The sequence below is a fragment of the Phalaenopsis equestris genome, unplaced genomic scaffold, assembly GCF_001263595.1.
Source record: "Phalaenopsis equestris unplaced genomic scaffold, ASM126359v1 Scaffold000002, whole genome shotgun sequence".
NCBI lineage: Eukaryota > Viridiplantae > Streptophyta > Magnoliopsida > Asparagales > Orchidaceae > Phalaenopsis > Phalaenopsis equestris.
Window position 1 is genome coordinate 47,717,738 of NW_018164444.1, and position 19,379 is coordinate 47,737,116.

Here is a 19,379-nt window from a genome sequence, read left to right on the forward strand (position 1 = left end):
ATCACCCGCCCAACGCTCTATTCGTTGGTTGTGATCCACAAGTTTGGATTCAACATCCTAAGAGGTGCGGTGAGCGTGGACTCATATCATCAATAAGAAGAGGAGCATCCGCTGAAGAGAAACTCACTTGAGAGAACCTCAAACAATGAGTCCATTAGAGAATTTGTGCAACAAAAAATTCAGGAACTTCAAAATCAAATTGTGGGACAAATGGCAAGACTTATTGGTGTTGTACTTGAGGGAAGAACATAATCTTGTCAAGAACAATACCATCAAGAATAACCCAAACCTCAAGGCCACCGGATGACTCAAGGGCCTAAAGAATTGACAAATCACAATATCAAGACAATGATGTGTATACACCAAGGTTCAAACCACGAGCTGGGAAAATGGAATTCTGTTGTCACTTGGAGAATGCATTCTCATGACAGATTGTCAATGATATGCCCTTTGAGAAGTTCAAAATTCCATCCTTGGAGTCTTATAAGGGTTAGAGTGATCTGATCAACCACATAGCCTCCTTTGACTCGAGCTTCTTTTTGCTCAAAGTCTCCTTCACACTGAACTAGAAGATATTCTACACCACACTGAGAGATGCAACCCTCAGATGTTTTAATGTTTTCCCGATAGGAACTATCCTCGATGAGTTTAAAAAGTTATTTATGATGCATTTTGCTAGCGTCCACAAGCTTGTAAGGACTCACAATCCTTGTGGTAAACGAGAGACTTCAAGCATATGTCACTTGATTCCAGAAAATGCTTTAAGTATGAAATCTAGAGCCCGTGATAGCATAAGTCACCCTGGCGCAGGGGGTAAAGAGTGCACAGTTCAAATACTTTCTAGGTATACATCAACACAATAGTCTGGCCAAACTCTTGAAGTTGACCAATGACACTCCAAAACCTGTTACGGGGCAAGTCGACCGTACAACACAAGTGCACATGTCAAGTAGTAATGTGGACAGTATCGCATATCAATCCCATAGAGAAAGTGTAATAGTTATTTCCATAGAAAAATCTCTAATTTACTAATTTAGCAAGGCTTGATCACAAAGAGAGTTTTAAATCCTAAAGTTTTAGAAAAATAGAGTAAAGAGAAAATAATATAAAGCAAAAATAACAAAAAGAATTTTGTGAGTTCCTTCAACATTTATAAGGCCCATGCCCTGTGATTCAGGGATCGCGACAATCATGACTTTCTTTATATGTTTTTTCTACGTGATTGTTGTCAATCGGGGATACAATACTCCCTATGCCTATGTCTAGATCAAAAGAAGCCTAGAATCCATGAATTAGAGGCTTCCTAAATCCCCATGGCATTCCACATGACTTTTTTGATCCCTGGAATGATTGCAAAATTCCATTAAAATATTTTTATTCTCTCAAAAGTTTGTGATTAACCCTTCGTTTCCCAAACTTTTCAACTAAAATTTTCCTTGAAACAAAATATTTCTATTCTCTTGAAATCTTTGGCATAAACGCCAAAAACTTGAAGCACCAAAATTTACCATGAAGCAAGTCAGTTGTACAATGCAAGTGCATGTGTCAAGTAATAATATGGTTAAAGAGTATCACACATCGATCTCACAGAGAAAGTTTAACTATTGTTTCCACACAAAAAAAAAATATCTACTTTACTAATTTAGCTAACCTAGTTTAGCATGATCACAAAGAGATTTTTAAATCCTAAGTTTCTAGCAAAATAGAGCAAGGAGAAGACAACAAAAAGCAAAAACAACGAAAAGACTTTTGTGAGTTACTTTATGATTTATGAGATCCGTGCCTCTGTGATTCGGAGATCGTGACTTTCCCACATATTTTTTGACATGATTGTTGTCAATCGAGAATACAGTACTCCTTATGCCTATATCTTGGTCAAAAGAACCCTAGAATTCATGAAGTAGAGGCTTCCTCAATCTCCGTGGCATTCCGCGTGACTATTCTGATCCCCCGATGATTGCAGATTTCCAATGAAATATTTCTATCCTCTCAAAACAATGTGGATGTTGGTACTATTTTGGTTTGGAGAGTTGCCCGTAAGAAGATGTCGGTCACCGAAATCGAAATCTCGTCACCTGCTTCGGAATGACATTTTAATGTTTAGAAAAATATGAAATTAAACTGACCCCACCATATTTTCATAGTTTAAATGAAAGAACGTTATACCTCAAACCATGTATCCCCAACTCAAGTGAGAGTTGAAATTACATTAACACTAAGTAATCCAACTAGAGAACATCTTTATCACTTGGTCTTCTTTAAGGTCACCAACAATCAGGTAGAATATGAAGCATTAATAGTCGGTCTACGTCTAGCTCTTGAAATGGGTGTCCGACATCTACCAGTAAAGTTAGATTCACAATTGGTAGTAAATTAAGTCAATAGAAAATTTGAAGTCGGAGATAGAATTATGATCAAATATTTGAACAAGGCAAAGGTGGAGAATAGAAAGTTTGCATAATTTAGGATTGAACATATTAATCAAGAAGAAAATAAAGTAACAAACCTTCTTTCAACAAATATTTACTTTAGAGATAGGACACCCCAAAGGCTTCTTCGACTGACCATTGAGGAACTAGAGCTCAAGAGGTAGAAGCTAAAAACATAGAGAGTTGGATGGATCCCTTCATCTAATATCTAGAGACTAGAAAGATCGCCATTGAGGAACTAGATCCCTTCATCTAATATCTAGAGACTAGAAAGATCTCAGAAGAAATAATGAATCAAAGGAGATTCAAGTTTAAAGCTGCATAATATCATCATTGAAGGTCAAATTTTATGCAGGTCAGCCACTTCGTTACTCCTACGATGCATAAAGAAAAATGAGGTGTATAAAACTCTCCAGAAGATACACTATGGCGAAAAAACCTTAGCATATCCTGTTTAAAGGCAGCGCTACTTCTGCCAACCTCACGAAAGAGGTAGAGGAATTTTCAAAAAGATGTGAGATGTGCCATAAATACGCTCCATTGCAACACCAGCCTGCCCAAAAGCTACAAGTGATTTTCAGCCCCCGACCTTTTGTCATTTAGGGACTTGACATCCTCGGGTCATTTTCCTTTTTAAAAGGCCAGCGTAACTTTATTTTCTTCATTATAAACTATTTTTCAAATTGGATAGATATAAAATCCCTCGTCTGGATTGCCATAGACATCATCCAAAACTTTGTTGGGACATATATCATCTGTTGGAATGAATTGCCTCTTATACTTATCACCGATAATGGAATATAATTTGCTACTCACAGAGTAAAATATTTATGTAAACTTTAAGAGATTAAACTAAAATTTGTATTTGTACATCATCCCATTACAAATGGACAAGTTGATGCTGCCAACAAGATAATATTAAGGTTAAAGGAGCAAGAGGTAATTGGGCAAACTTACTTCCATCCGTCCTATGAGTCATCTGGACCACACCGTCTTCAATGACTAGGAAAAAACCTCACATGCTTTCTCATGGGATAGAAACAATGTTGTCGGTTGAGTACAATCATCATAGTTAGAGAGTCGTTGCACCTACCTCAATCGACAAGGGAAATCTCACTTATTGGTAGGAGGAAAATGGTGAAGGAATGATGCTCACACTTGACATTCCAAAAGAAATTCAAACCAATGAAACACTCCTACAAGAAGAAGTTATGTGAAGGATTAATCAATACTTCAATAAGAATGTCTGAGAGAAGGCATTTGCTCTTGGTGACCCAATTCTGAAGAAATCTGACTCAACACACGAGGGCAATCGATTGAGAAACTCGATCACACTTGGACCGACCTATTCGTTATTGATCAAAAGGTTGCCCTAAGATCCTACAAGCTGAAAACACATATCGAGAAAAAGGTTCACTGAACATAAAATGGGGATGATCTCAAGAAAATTTTTTTTAAAGCAATTATAATGTATTGACATAAGAAAAACATAAAAGGAGTTTTTTATTTCTAACACTTTTGAATTTTTTATTTAATCACAATGGTAATAGAAACATTAACAAACAAAGCGATTATGACCTCAGGTTTTAACAACACTCGAGGAACTCAGAAGGTTGATGCACCTAGCATCAAGATAACACTATGGGAACTAGAGTGCCCTAAAAAGTAAACCAACAGAGGAGTCAAGGTGCCCAGTCGTAAAACTTCTCAAAGTTGAATTTCCAAATTCTAAGTAAAAAATTTTCAAAGGTGGTTACCCACCTAGTAGCAACAAAGCTCCGTGAAGGGTTTTTAGAAAATCTCACGAAAAAAGTATTGGAGACTACACCCCTACAAGGAGTAGTGCGACCAAAAGAAAATTTGGGTTTATTCAAGCAACTAAAACTTAGGTCTACGTAAGTTAAGCGTTAACACCTTAAAATTTAATTTTGTGAGTGGTTAACAAAATTTTAAATGACCAACAGCGCAACCATTATGCTCAATTGGCATACACAAACTAAATATTGACCCTCAATGCTCATGCAACAAAAGCTAAGATTTGATTTGGGTAAAGAATATTCTATATCGACTAAAGGGTGGCGAACAAAGTAATATCGTCATTTAGTAAACAAAAGGTAATAGGTAAAAGCGACCAAAAGTCATATTTTATTCTTATAATCATTCAATTATATGTATGCTAGAACAAAAACTTTATATGTACATTTGTTTGGTTACATATATATATATATAATAAAAATAAAAAGAGAGGAATCCTAAGTCTAAGAATTGTCAGATCAAGTGTTGGACAATCCGTCATCCACCATGTTATCGCCCTCAAACTCCTCTTGGTGTTCTGAAGTTGAGGGAGCATCGAAGAGTTTCTTAAACTCATTAAGGTCAAAGTACTTGGGGTCGACCATCCCAAATTTGATGAACTGGTCAATCCCCACCATAATCCTCTCTTCCAAATGCATAACTTGAGTCTCAAGAAACTATCCGACCATATTCATCGTGGCCATCTACTCCGATAGTTCAACATTTTTGTTCTAGAACCTATTCAAACGCTATCTCCAACCCCACTTCAACATCTCTGCCACAACCGCCCAATCTCTGCCGCTCTTTGTTCAGTTACAAATATAATAGTTTGTTGAATCTATGAAATGACCTTCATCATTCTTTTAATGATAGGAAATAATGCCAAAAGAAAATTTGAACTCCCTTTCAATTTAATGGTTCATGAAATAAAAAACAATTCCTCCCTTAAAATTTTGCATGAATGAAATATTATGACCAACATATATTTTTTATCATAAAACTAATGCTCTCAAATAATTCTCCATCCCCCCCTTTAATAAGTAGGATCGAACATCCCAAGAACAGGTCTTAATAAATAAAATATTTCTTTCCACTAATAGTTTATTAAAAACATTGACAAATTGTGAATTTGTTTTTACAAAATACTTATCTACTTCAACCTAAAAACATGATCTCTAATAAAATTATATCTAATCTCAGTCTTTGATACATTAATGTTGTATTAATATTTTTATTTAAACTTATAACATTAGTATTATCATATTTATTAGTAAGTGTTTTAAATTGGTTCCATAATACTCTAATTATTATCTTAGGCATAAAACTTGAACAACACATTCACTTGTAGTTATGTACTCAGGTTCAATAGTAGACAGTATTATAGTGTTTTGTTTTCTAGAAGACCAAGATAAAAGTGACTTTCCAAAAAATTGGCATGTGTTAGAGGTGTGTTTTTATAAACTTTGAAATCAACATAGTCTACATTAGAACATCCAATAAAATCACAAGATAGTAAATTTTTAAAATATCACAAACTAAATCTATGTGTTCATGTCAAGTAACAAAATATCTTTTTAATTAAAATTGAGTGTGATTCATTCAAATTTCCTTAAAATTTAGCTCGATTGATTAATCTATACTTTTTATGGTTGTAACATTACAATCAATATTACAGAAAGTATAATAACAATATGACAAACCACAAGCACAAATTTGGAGGCAAGAAGATTTATGTAAAAGTTTCTAGCCAAAAAGAATCATGACTTGAGGAGAAGCATAGACTTTATTGAAAAGAAAAAAAAATTATTAACATAACTCTAACAAAATTCTAATAATAATAATAATAATAATAATAATAATAATAATAATAATAATAATAATAATAATGATATAAATGACATAATGATGATCAATAATGTGATTATTAGAAAGGAGATGACACAAGGAATGGAAGAATCTAAAAAGCTAAAATTTTCCACACAACAACCAAGATAAAATTTACATAGTACATAAGTAAAACAAAACCTTCTAGGTAAGGTTTATAACAACTTATCTTTCCTATTGAGATTTAGGTGAGTGACTATAACCAATTTTGTCTTTTATACCAGACATCATGTGGCTGCTTTCAACCCCTAACAAGGTAATTCGTCAAGGTCGCACCAACAACTTGGATTTTAATTGATGGAACCTTTGTTTTGAGAGTGTTTTGGTGAGGATTTCAACAGGTTGGTCTTGAGTGTGTATATGATGAATTTGTAGTTCTTCATATTGGATGTAATCCTTGATGAAGTGGTAAATAGTTTTCATAAGTTTCGTGTGAGTGTAGTCGGGTTCTTAGTAATGTCCATGGCAGAGAGATTGCTGCAATAGAGTTTACTAGGTAGTAATTAAGGGATATCAAAATCTTGTAGAGTCATCTTAGCCATATGACATTAGTTGTCACGATTTCGAGGGCATTGTACTCAGCCTTCGTAAAATCCTAACAATTGTATGTTGCTTTTTAACCGTCCACAAGATCAGTGTGGTACCCAATTATGGACAATAGCAAGTGGTAGACCGGCGACTTGTAGAGTCGGCCGCCCAATCAAAATTCAAGAAGGATTGTAGTTTGATATCAGCAGATGTAATGAGTATGCCATGATCTGTTGTACCCTATAAGTACCAAAATACACAATTAAGTAAGAGATTGTGGTTTTTAGTAGGATCGTGCATGCGTTGGTAGAGCTAATTGACAAAAAATGAGATGTTCGATCTTGTTATTGTGAGGTATTGTGGTGAACCGGTCAGTTATTTATAAGTTGTGGGCTCTTCTAGTTGATGTGTATCTATCGATTATTGGCAAAAATTTAATGGCAGTGGTCTAGGCATCGCCTTCCATCTCTGCATACCTGCGGTTTAGAGAAGTTGTTGAAGATACCTTTGTTAGCTCAAGAAAAGAAAGGAATTCGTGTGAATTTCAATTCCCAGATATCTAGAGACCCGTCCCAAGTTTTTTACCTAAAATCTGGAGTGAATTTTTGTTTTCAGCTCTACCATCATTGTGTCACATTCTCATGTAATCAGAATGTTGCCAACGTAGAGAAGAATATATATGTTGTGAGTAGATTGTTTGGAAATGAGCAAGGATGGATCAACTTTGTTGAATTTGAACCCGATTTCTATGAGGAATGTGGAGAGAGTGGTAAACCATTGGTGAGGAATGTGGAGATAGAGTGCCTTTTTTGAGTAAACACACATATTGTTGGGGTTGCAGATCAATGAATCCAATGGGTTGATGCATATAAACCATTTCATCTAAAACCCCATGAAGAAACACGTTCGATACATCAAGCTGAAAAATAGGCCACTATTTATGAAATGTTATAGTGAATAACATGCAGAAAGTGGGAATTTTTGCAACTGGAATAAAGGTGTCGTGATAATTGACTCCCAACTCTTTTTTATATCCTTTGGCAACTAACTAAGCCTTATAATAGGCCATCGAGCCATCAAAGTTAACTTTGGTGCAATAAGTCCACCCACATCCCAATGTTGGTTGGTTAGCTAGTAATGGTACCAATTCTTAAGTGGCTTGGACTTGTAGAGCATGAAATTTCTCATTCATGGCTTTCTTTAGCGGGAAAATTTTACTGCTTAGGAATAGTTAGAGTGATCGAGAGGTTGCTCGAGCTGGTGAAATAAATTCAAGTGGTGGAAAAGTTTCAGGTTACCTGTCTTAGTCCTTGTTTGCATGGGATGAGACGAAGGTATCATGGTTTGAAGTGGAGAGGAGGGCATAGTTGTTGAATTTAAAGGTTAGTGTACAGGAAGAGGAAGTGAGGAGTAAGTTGGTTCAGATTGCTCTTGTAGGGAAGTAGTTGGTGGTGAAGTGGATACCAATTATGTGTTGGTTTGGAAGGTTGACAAATAAGTAGGAAGCACGAGAATAAGAAGTAGAGGATTGGTAATAGTTGTTGTGTTCGTGGAAGAGATTGTTTTCATTTGGGGAGCAAAGGGATATGATCATTCATTGAATGTGACATGTCGAGAGAAATTATCTTACTTGTTTATTGATGCAGGCACTTCTAACCTTTATGATTGGGTGAGTACACCAAGAAAGTGTAGTAGGTGGATCGTGGAGCTAATTTATGTACCGCTTTTGGCTTCATCCCCGAGTAGCATACACAACCAAATGCTTTAAGATGGGGATATGTAGGTTTGGATTGATACAGTAGTTCACATGAGGATACATTTTGGGTGTTTCTGGAAGGCATTCGATTAATAAGGTATGTAGCGGTGAGAAGTGTGTCCACCCAAAATTGGTACGGAAGAGATGCATTCGGTAAAAGAGCTCAGGTTGTTTCAATCATATGATGATGTTTGTGTTCGGCAACCCCATTTTCTTCTGTGGTGTAGGGATATGATATTTGATGAGTAATGCCAAATTCCCCTCCACCATCAATTCTTAGGTAAGTTATGGTGGTCTTGAGTTGGTTTTTAATCATGTTTATAAACCTTATGCATTTAGTACTCATATTCCATTTTGCAACAAAAGGAAAAACCCAACAAAAATTTGAGAAATCATCACTCACAAAAACGTAATACCGAAAACCTTAATGAGATATAAGAGGGGATGAAGCCCATAAATCAGTGTGTATAAGTTGAAGACGGCCATACTTACCTAAAGAGGCACTCTGAAAGGGTTGTTTGTGACTTTTACTAACATTGTAACTATTACTTGGTTTTAGAGTGGACAAAATGCCTAAAGTAGGATATAATTTTCTAATACACTTGAGAACGTCATGATGCAGGTATCCTTGACGTCTATGTCATGTTGCAGATGAGATGAGAGAGCTATTAAAGACATGATAAGGTGAGAGCTTCAATGAGGTGGCGTTGAGAGGATATAGCACATTGGAGTTGCGTGCCAGAAGAACTTTGTGTGTTTGTGGACAACAAATTGTAAATCAGGAAGCATAAAAAAGAGTAGATACATGATTATCACGTGTTAGCTTGTGAACCTAGAGTAAGTTGTGGAATAGGTGGGAGCCTGCCAAATTTGAGGTAAGTTGGGCTTACAAGTGGGAGTCGGTAGAATGTCATTGTCGGTATGGACCACATCTATCTGTTGATCGTTGCCCACAAGGACTTGTTCAGATCCATCTATTTGTGTTATTGTTTGAAGTGGTTTAGATCTACTGTCATATGGGCAGTTTCTCTGAAATCAAGGATGTAGTTAGGTTTGGTGGCGTAGAGCCTGATTTGTGGAAGGTTTGTAGTCCAAATTGGTTTGGCGCCAGCAAGTAGCAACATAATGCCCAACTTTGTTACAAATCTAAGATGTGACTGTTGGTCGGTTGTTGTTGCGGACTCCTCGTCACATAGTTGTTTGAGGTGATGACCATCTTCCCCAACCACTGGTATATTTACCATAGCTTCACTTAGATTCTTGACTGTCTATCGTGGCATTGGGATAGATTTTCAAGTTTTAGATTCTCATTTGCAACATTAATCTCCTCACTATAGAGAAGAGAGTAGAAATCATCTAACTCTAGGGTCTGAATTTGGGTCCCGATTGCAGATTGATCCCTCGATATCGTGTTGAGATTTGGGTGAGTACCTCTAACCAATTGTCTTTTATGACAACTATCATATGGTTGCTTTCATTGATTGCGGCCACTACATCTCCAAGGGGATCAGTAGGTGTGCAAAAAGAATTTGATTCACTTGGTCAAAAAAATATAATGTTGAAAATTGCATGTATTAAAATGCATATTAATTAAATAAATAATAATTGTGAGAATTAATTATTAGTTCCAAGGCCAACACCATTATGACACCGTTCCTTACAAAATTAATTAATTCGCCAAATAGTAAAGTTTCAATATATTGATTGGAAAAAGATTATCTACTTTAATTAAGCTACAAAAACTATAGAACAACTTTGGATTGTGCTAAGGATTACAAGAGGAGTGGTTCACAACTTTTTCCACACGCAGATTATTTACTCATTTTGTTCAAGGAATTCTATCTAATGAGATATAAAAATGATAAGAATCAAATGAAGCCATGGCCATGAAACAGAACATTAGAAGCATGCTTCTTAAGCTTCATTTCGCACATGTGTTTTATGCATTTGTTATGATTAGAAAGTAGGCAGTAGAAAAACAGGGGCTGTTCGATTAAACAATTGAAACATTTATTACCTGCTAGTCCCAAAATTTGATTCGTAAGAAAGTTTATATGATTGTATATTCAAAGTCAGAGCCAGACATTGAACAATTTATCATTTATTACTCTTAAAAAATAGAGATGCAACAGTTTTTATAATATTCTGACAACAAAAGCAAAGTAATTATGTCATAAAAACCTTTCAAGACATGTTAACTTGAAAGCCCCCCACATTGAATGAATGAAACCAATAAAGATGCCCTCATACAGCCCTATAGCATCAATTTGTGCATTGAAAGTTGAAAAACTGATATAATACTACTTTATATCTTATTTAAATAATGAAACTTCATAAAAATTCATGCAATTGGGAAAGATGTTAATAAATACATCATCGCAGAATTTCCTCTTAGTAGTTGTGTTAGGTATGATTCATATAACATATAAGGGACCGATACTGGAGCGGAACCGGGGGGGAAAGTTCGTTATGTGGGTTGGGGGTGCAAGGGCAGCACCCCAGCGATATGGTACATGAGTGATTTTTCCAATTACATATTGTACACCAAAGTTATATATATATATATATATGCTATATTGTATTTTACTATTTTTTAGTGAAATCAAAAGAAGTCATCTCTCTGCTCCCGACAACGTAGGCAAATTGCCGAACCTCGTTAAATATATGTGTTTTCTTCTTGATTTCGATGATTCTTGCGTTTTCTTTGCCCTGGATCCTCAACAAGTTGCATGGTAAAAAGTACAACTAGTTTTCATATCTCTGCTTCTAGACATCTCCCAAACTATTAAGTCAGTCAGTGCCAGCTTAAGTAGTGAAGAGGAAAATAGAACAAATAAATGACTCATATTACATATAATCCTTGTTCGTTCTGGAAATATGAAAATATTCACCTATGCAGCTTTGTGCTTCAGAATTAACTGGCAGTTCGGTCGATTTTCATGATTTTACTGATAACAAAATGATGAAAACTTGCTCAAAAATCACTCATAATAAAGAAAGCTCTCTACAGACACAGAAAAATACAAGCAACAAAAAGTGAGTGGCAGGTGGATTAGTCTCCTCTCAGAGATTGGAATTCCCTTTGCAAAATACCAGGGGAAAACCAACATGATAAGTAGGAATGTAGTCATGAAATCCATTATGTATATGTTATTTACTACTTACTATTATAAATAATGTAAATAATACAGTTATAAATCTAGAGTATGCAATCACACCGAAGAGTATCATTATCATCTTCTCAGGATGCCATCACTAGCTAAAGTTCCCTCGAGGTCGCCGATAATTCGAGCTATTCTGACCTCCAGTCCCCTCTGCACTTCTTTGAATAGAGTCCTAACAACATCTAAGAACTGTTCAAGGTTAAATCCAGCTGATTCCTCTTGTCCCTCAGCACCTGCATGGCAGCTATTAATCTTGGACTGCAACTCCATGAACTTCTGCCCAGTAGCAACCATGTATCTTTGCAGCTGAAAAGTCTCTTCAAGAAATTGCTCAAGCTTGTCAATTTTCTTTTTGGTTCCAGCATCTACAGGAAGTTGACTGGCACCAATCCCAGAATTCTCAAGCTGAAAAATATCATGTAACAAAAAGAGTTAAATTGTGTAATACTTACCTAAAACGTAGAGAAGAAATGCTTGAGATTTCCTACCATCCTTCTGGATAAGGCATCAATCTTGTCTTCAAGAGATTGATACCTCCTCAGTTGCTTGTCCAGTAACGAAATCACTAAGATTAAACCTTTTAACTCGACCTTCTTCTCATCAGTACCATCAGTTGAATCAGATTTGTCAGTTTCATGATCACTAGATCGTGTTCCGGCTAAGTTTTCGAGTATTAAAAGTTGCTGCTTTAGTCTTTTGATCTTGAAGGAAACTCCAAGAGCTTGTAAGTCCATCTTTAAATAAGGCTTTCCATCAGAAGCTAATTTACTGGATATTGTTACAAATGCATCTTCTAGGGAATTGTGCCTTATATGGGAATGAATGAGACCCATCTCAACCTCCCTCCCTACTGTTTGATCTTCATATAAAATTTCATCATTTGATCGATCCTCGGAAAGGCCGGTAGATGGAAATGATACATTACAAATTGTTGTTTCTACATCAGTTCTAATTCGGCCCTTTCTTAGCAATACAATTTCCTCCACATCCTTCATTTCACCCTCTTCCTGAATATTTTTCTCAACTTCATACAAACTTTGATCTTTTTTAAATTCCCTCGTTGCCACCTTCATTAATGAATCAAAAGAGTGAGGCAAAATGCATTCAGAATCGGGGAGGGAGCTGCTCCCCTGAAAATGTTTGCCATGAAAGCAAAATCTCTCTTTCAGTGATTTCAATTCACTTTCCCTATCCATCAGCAGAGCTTCCAATTTATGATTCTCATCCCTTAGCTGTGTAAGATTCCCATCAAGCCCTTCAATGTGAGATTGCAGCCTCTTTGAGTCCAGCTCCGTGCTTAGAAGTCGCCAGTGCAAAGCCTCCAGCTTCTCATCTCTTAATCTCAACTGCTCTAAAAATGCTTCCATCTCCCAAAAATGCTTCTGTTCCAGCACATCTGTGTATTTTTTAGCTTCCAGCTGAACCCAATCTTGCAGTTCTTGAACATTATCTGCAGGGTAACGTTCATAAAAAGAGTTTAATTGGCACCATGAATGAAAAGAAGCAAGAACGAAAGGCTTACCAAGATTATCATCACTTTCATCCAAGTACTGAACCTGAAACTCCATTGGTTTGTTTAGTCTATCCACCTTCTCCATGGGAAATTCATGCTGGCTAATGTTCTCTGTGGTCAAGTAATCAAGTAAACGAGTTCTCAGGTCAATCTTGCTGCTTGATTTTAATTCTGGAACTCTATTCCGTGAACTCCCGGCTTCAGCTGAATGCATTTCCCGTGAGCTCTTCTTCTGTTTAGCTTCACAGGCGCTCTTCCACCTCTCAGCTTCCAGCTCTGCTTGCTTCTTCTTCGCCCTCGTTATCTTGAGCTCCTTCAAAAGCGCCTGTTTTTCAGCAGTGTCGTGCTTCGCTTTCCTAAGCATGGCTGAAACAATCTTCCCTTTCTGCTCTGCATCCTTCTGAACTTTAACAAACTCCTCCGAAAGCTTCTCCAACATTGCGGCGGCCTCCTCCTTCTGCTCAAAAACTTCCTCAAGCTCTTGTTTTGCAGTATCAGCTTGACGAAGCAAACGTTCCAGCTCCACTTCGAGCTGCCTCTTGTTAGAAACCAGCTCCATGACTGCTGTCTTTTGCCTTCTGAGTTCTAACACGTGATCCTCCACTTCCTTGTGCGCTTTCTCCCTCAACTCCTCCACTGCTTTCTGCGCAGCTCGCAGCTTTTCTTCCAAATCCATCCTCTTTTTTGCCTCTTCTTCAAAACCTCTATCTTTGATTTTCATCGCCTGCTGCTCCTCTAAAACTCTCTTCTTCAGATCACAGATGACCTTTTCATTCCTCAATTTGTCAAGAGACAGTTCGCGAGAGAGAGACTGGATCTGATTCAAAAGTCGCCTCCTTTCCGCTTGCCAGCCCTGTTCCCGAGCTGCAAAGATGGACATGACCTTCTCGTTAGCCTTGGCATCCTCCGCACGAATCTGCTTCAGCTCCATGACCTCCAACACGGCCTTCCTCTCATTCTCGAAAAGTTGTTCATGCCTTCTCTGCACCTTCTCAAAAAGCAACCCCAAAAGCTGCGCGCTGCCTCGAAGCATAATCTCTTCGAAACAGTCCTTTTGCCGGCCAAGCTCCGCACTTGGTCCGTCCATGGCGGACAGGAACTGTAGAGCAATGAAAGCACACGAAACACCGAAGTACATCGGATATGCGCTGACCGCATTTATTTCTTCAGCCAAATTTGGCAGCTTTTCTTCTGCCATTTTAGTTCAGCAGCGCCCTTGGAGAGATGGAAGTTAGCCGAGAATACCAAATTATTTGCTGGCTACAGAAATCAAAACAAAAGAAGCCATGACCAGATCCTCCTTCTTTCTGACACAAAACGGTATCAGAAATCATGGATAAATCTCCCTGTTATAAATGAACGATTGAGCGAGAGAAAAGGGGGTCCTTGCCCTCTAATCATGGCAGCTGTTACAGAACAGTGTGTGGATTTCACATGTGCGAGAATGGGAGATCAATTAATTCCTGGTTTAGAAAGGCTGTAATAAATCATGGGAAAGACTCCATGGCTTTCTCTCTGAAGCGTGGGTAGTTTTCAATGGAAGAAGGAGACGGTGGCAGACGAGACCGATAAGCTAATAGAAAGTCTAAGAGAAGACTAAGGAAGTTTTTTACTCATTTTTTAATTGATTAATGATGTAAGCAGGGAACAGCCTTCATATTAACTGCAATAATTGTAATAATAATTTTGCTCTTTGTGGTGTATTATATAAAAATATAAGATAAGTATTAATTAGTGAACAGGTAGGGAGAATCGTAAGCGAGCCGAGCCAAGTCGAGTATATCATTGTTTGAATCGAGCCGAGCCAAGTCGAGTATATCATTGTTTGAACTTAACTTGTTAGGCCGAGCTGAGTCGACTATATCATTGTTTGAACTTAGCTTATTAGAATTATAAGTTGTTCATGTTCAGCTTAAACTTGTGTTGAGCTTTCATACGTTGTTCAAGTTTGATTTGTTTAACTTTTTCAATGTTTGAACTTGATTTGTGTTTGATTTATTTCTTACAATTGAACGGATATTTAAACCTAAGTTTTCATACGTTGTTCAAATTTGATTTGTTTAACTTTTTCAATATTTGAACTTGATTTGTACTTGATTTATTTCTTACAATTGAACGGATATTTAAACTACCTAAAAATTCAAACGAGAATCTAGATTTTCATATTAAGAAATATAATAATTCCAATCATAGCTATTAATTTGTTGATTATGAACTCTAAAATCTTTAAAGTTTACATAATTTTGCAATTCTAATCATAGCTATTAATTTGTTGATTATGAACTCTAAAATCTTTAAAGTTTACTATTTAGTTACATCATTCTAATTTGTAGGACTACAGTAGTTCAAATTTTGTAAGTGAAAGAACTAAATTAATCCTAAAAATTCTAGGGATGATCATTTACATAATCATATTAATAAGAAAATAATAGCAATAAGGCAATCCACATTAATGTTGTTGGTAATTGCAGTGTGATTATCAAAAAAAATGAACTCACTATATTTAAGATTATGAAAACTCTACAATAAAAATCTTTTATAACACAAATATCTCATTTTAAATTATCATTCATTTATCAATAAAATCAATATATAATTAATAATGAAACTAAAAATATTATTGATATAATAATATATTATTATTAAATCTATAGTTAAATAAACTCTAACTGATTAAATTTTATTTAAGTAATATATCATGTTTATAATTCAAGTTATTATCAAGTTTAATATCGAATATTTAATAAATTACTTATTGAACGACAGACGAGTTTGTTCGTCAAGATGAACGAACAAGTTCGATTATATTCATATTCATTTCGTTTAACCTTCAAGCTTTTAAAATTGTTCAAGCTTGTTTATTTATTAATTAGAACAAACAAGATCGAGCTTTGATCGAGTTGAGTTCAAATTATTCATCGAGTGCATTGATTGGGGGCAACATAAGATAACAAAAAAAAAAAAAACTTTTTTCTAGAATTTTTAAAATAAATGAAAGCATAATTTAAATGAGAGAATTCTCAAAATAATTATAAATATTTATTTAATTAAATTTATGCATATTTTTCAAACATTAAAAAATTATTATAAAAATAAAAGAAAATAAAAGCTGGCAACATCATGGGCTGTACCCCAACTCGACTAAAAAAGGGGCAGAGCCACCATGATTGAAGAAAAGGTTGTCTGATTTAAGAAAAGAATAAAAGAACAGCAGAAAAAGAAAGACTTATTGCCACCAGTTTAGGCTCAAGGCTACGTGGATTGATATGCCTATTGCTTTCCTTATGGATGAGTCTAATACAATTTAATACATTTGTCAGTCATAAATCCCTTGAATTCCTACTTTTTATGGTTTACAATGTGATAAATTAAATGATAATAATAATAATAATAATAATAATAATAATAATAATAATAATAATAATAATAATAATAATAATAATAATAATAATAATAATAATAATAATAATAATAATAATAATAATAATAATAATAATAATAATAATAATAATAATAATAATAATAATAAGTAAACTTTGGCTGAAGAAAAAATTATACAAAAGTTCATATTTGAAAAAAGCACAAAAGAAGTTACATGGATGCAATTGAAAATTGAAATACATTTAAACTTTAAAATATTATACCATCAGAGTAGGTAGTGCTTCTTAATTGAAGTTATACATCCTAACGGGTGGAATTGCCCAAACAGAAGATAAGAACACGAGCGCTGGTCGAGCTCAAGGCAGACTCATTAGTCTGGTCCCAGGAAGAGTCGTCAAGTTGAGCTCAAGGCAATTTTGCCTGTTAAATCCCAGAGTAAATTCCCATGTTGAGCTCAAGTGGAGCTCACCAGTTGGTTCTAAGTGGACTCGCCAAGCCAAATTCAAGACATTTATCCACAATAATCAAGGTGGAGGGATAAATCCACTAAGCTCATAAAAACTCACTTGAAGACATCATTAAACTCGTCGGGTTAACTTAGTTAGGATAATGCCTAAACCTATGAGGTCACCCAGTGACCATCTATAAATGAACCAATGACTTCTCTAGATCTGATAGACGGCTATCAATCTAAGTCTTTACTTAGGCTATTAGCTTCTTGTAGGTTTTTTTTGTACTTTGTCAAATTAATAAAAATTTATTTAGCCATTCTTATGGTGCTCAAATCCATATCATCAAATAAGAAAAAGAGGTTGCGGGAGTAAAGCTAGTTTTTACATAATTTTACTCAATTTAGGCTTTCCTGGCTCTTGATTTACTAATTTATTTTTTATTGAGCTGATAGAGGATTTTCCTCTTCTTCTCAAATATTTTCCCATTTCACATCTCTCAAATACCTTCTCTAGTAACTATAATTTTGGCAAGCCCACAGACAAAAAAAAAATATCATTCAATCTTTTCAAGGGTGTGGTGAGCATTGACCTGATCCAACACGGGCTTCTGCAAGTGCATGTATCATGTAAGTAATAAATGGATTGAGTTCAAATATCATCCCAAGGGGAATGAAGGTGATGTAAAATCCAATTTAATTCAATTAAAAAATGAAAATTTGAAATGGTTGATCTTTATTTTTCTTAAGATAAAAAAAAAATGACTTCTAAAGAGTCGTGACACTAGCATTGGGCACCTTAGTGCTGGTGTCATAACTAATGTCACATCAACTCCAAACACATTGATGCTAGATTAGGCTTTCACTTCATAAAAGATGAGGCGACACCTCTGCGCCATACTTCGGGCACCTAAATGCTAGTCTAAATTCACAAAAAAAAATTAATTTCTCTAGTTTGTTTTAAGTCATTTGATTTAGAAATGTAGACACAAATATTAAATATAAACATGTCTTTTTTCATTGATAATTAAGGAAGATGATAAATACTACATAATCCCCATAGGGCCACACATCAATGTGAAAAAAAAAATACAAAATAGTGCTAAAACTCTACTTCTATGTCACATTAGCATCATCACCATCAGTGTCATCATTATCATCATCATCACCTCCTCCCGTCGTATCACTTGGGTCGGCATCATAGAAAAATGTGAAGGGATGTGGACTAGGGCGCATAGGTAAATCGCCCTTGAAATGGTGCTATAAGGCATATGCCTACCATATGAACTTGCTATCTTCCCAGTCATAATGGAGATTTTGCCACTACTTCACATGGTTGATGTGGAAGCCAAAGGAGTCAATCTTATATTTCATTCAAATAACCCAACCCTCCAAAGCTTAGAGTTCATCGACTACGGAGTGAGTGTGATGAGGAAGAAAATCAACAACTACCAACATCTCTACAGATCCCTTGAAGGCACAGATGGCTACCACCATGATGGGCTTCTTTTGAAAAATTTGCGCTTGGACTACAACTTTTATGTAAAGAATGAAGATCATCATTGAGGCCTGTTAATATCATTTTTGTATGAGGTCATTCTTGTGCTTCACCTCTCTAAGGTCGGCGGTCTAGCCTTTAGGGTTTCCTTCAAGACTCTCTTGGAAGACTAGAAGTGCGACCGAAACCAAATAAAATTTCCAATATTTCTTCACTCCATAGAGTTTCATATGCTTGGCTTCAAATCTTTAACCTTTGGTTGAGCTGGTTAAAACTCAGTCATTAAAACATAAGTTGAGTACCGATAAGGTTGGAAATGCCCTAGGAAACCCTTTGACCATATATACTTAGGCCATTTAGGCACTTTGCACTTCCCCTTCCTGACTCCTTGGGTAACCCCTTCTTTGGTTCATAAAAGAGCACATTTGGTATGAGGCCCACCTTCGGCCAAGATATGACTTATCCTTTGAAAATGAAAAGATAAAAAAGAAAAAACCATCAATTAAAGTTCAAAATGAAAATTAAAATTAAAATTGAATAAAATCAAAACTATAATTTCAAAATTTCATTTAAATCAATATCAACAAAATTTAGCTCCATTAAAAAAAATTCAATAAAAATCACATTCATTAAAACCAATTTCAATCAAATCCACTAAAATCTATTCTTTTAAAAATTAAATCTATTAAAATTAAGTCCAATAAATTAAAGTTAAAAAAATTAAATCTATTGAAATCAACTTAAACCAAAATTGAAATAAATTTCAACAAAAAAAAATAAATCTATTAAATTTAAGTATAAAAAAATTAACTTATTAAAATATATTAAAATCAACTTATTAAAATTAATCACAACTGAATTAATTCAATCAAACTCAAAAAAAATTGAGAGTATTGGAATTAACTTCAAATTAATCTTAATAAGTTCACTAAAAGTCACCATATTTCAGTAAAATCAATTTTAATGAAAATCAACATGATTAAA

The 19,379-nt window shown here is 35.2% G+C and overlaps 1 protein-coding gene across 1 annotated transcript; it reads right to left on the bottom strand.

The window, feature by feature from the left end:
* Nucleotides 1–11,515: 11,515 nt before the first annotated feature.
* On the bottom strand, nucleotides 11,516–14,686 carry LOC110034368 (interaptin). Its single transcript, XM_020738641.1, has 3 exons — nucleotides 13,078–14,686; nucleotides 12,044–13,005; nucleotides 11,516–11,960 (listed from the first exon to the last, which is right to left on the bottom strand). The coding sequence occupies exons 1-3, from the start codon at nucleotides 14,264–14,266 to the stop codon at nucleotides 11,625–11,627; spliced, it is 2,487 nt and encodes an 828-aa protein (XP_020594300.1). The 5' UTR covers nucleotides 14,267–14,686; the 3' UTR covers nucleotides 11,516–11,624.
* Nucleotides 14,687–19,379: the final 4,693 nt, after the last annotated feature.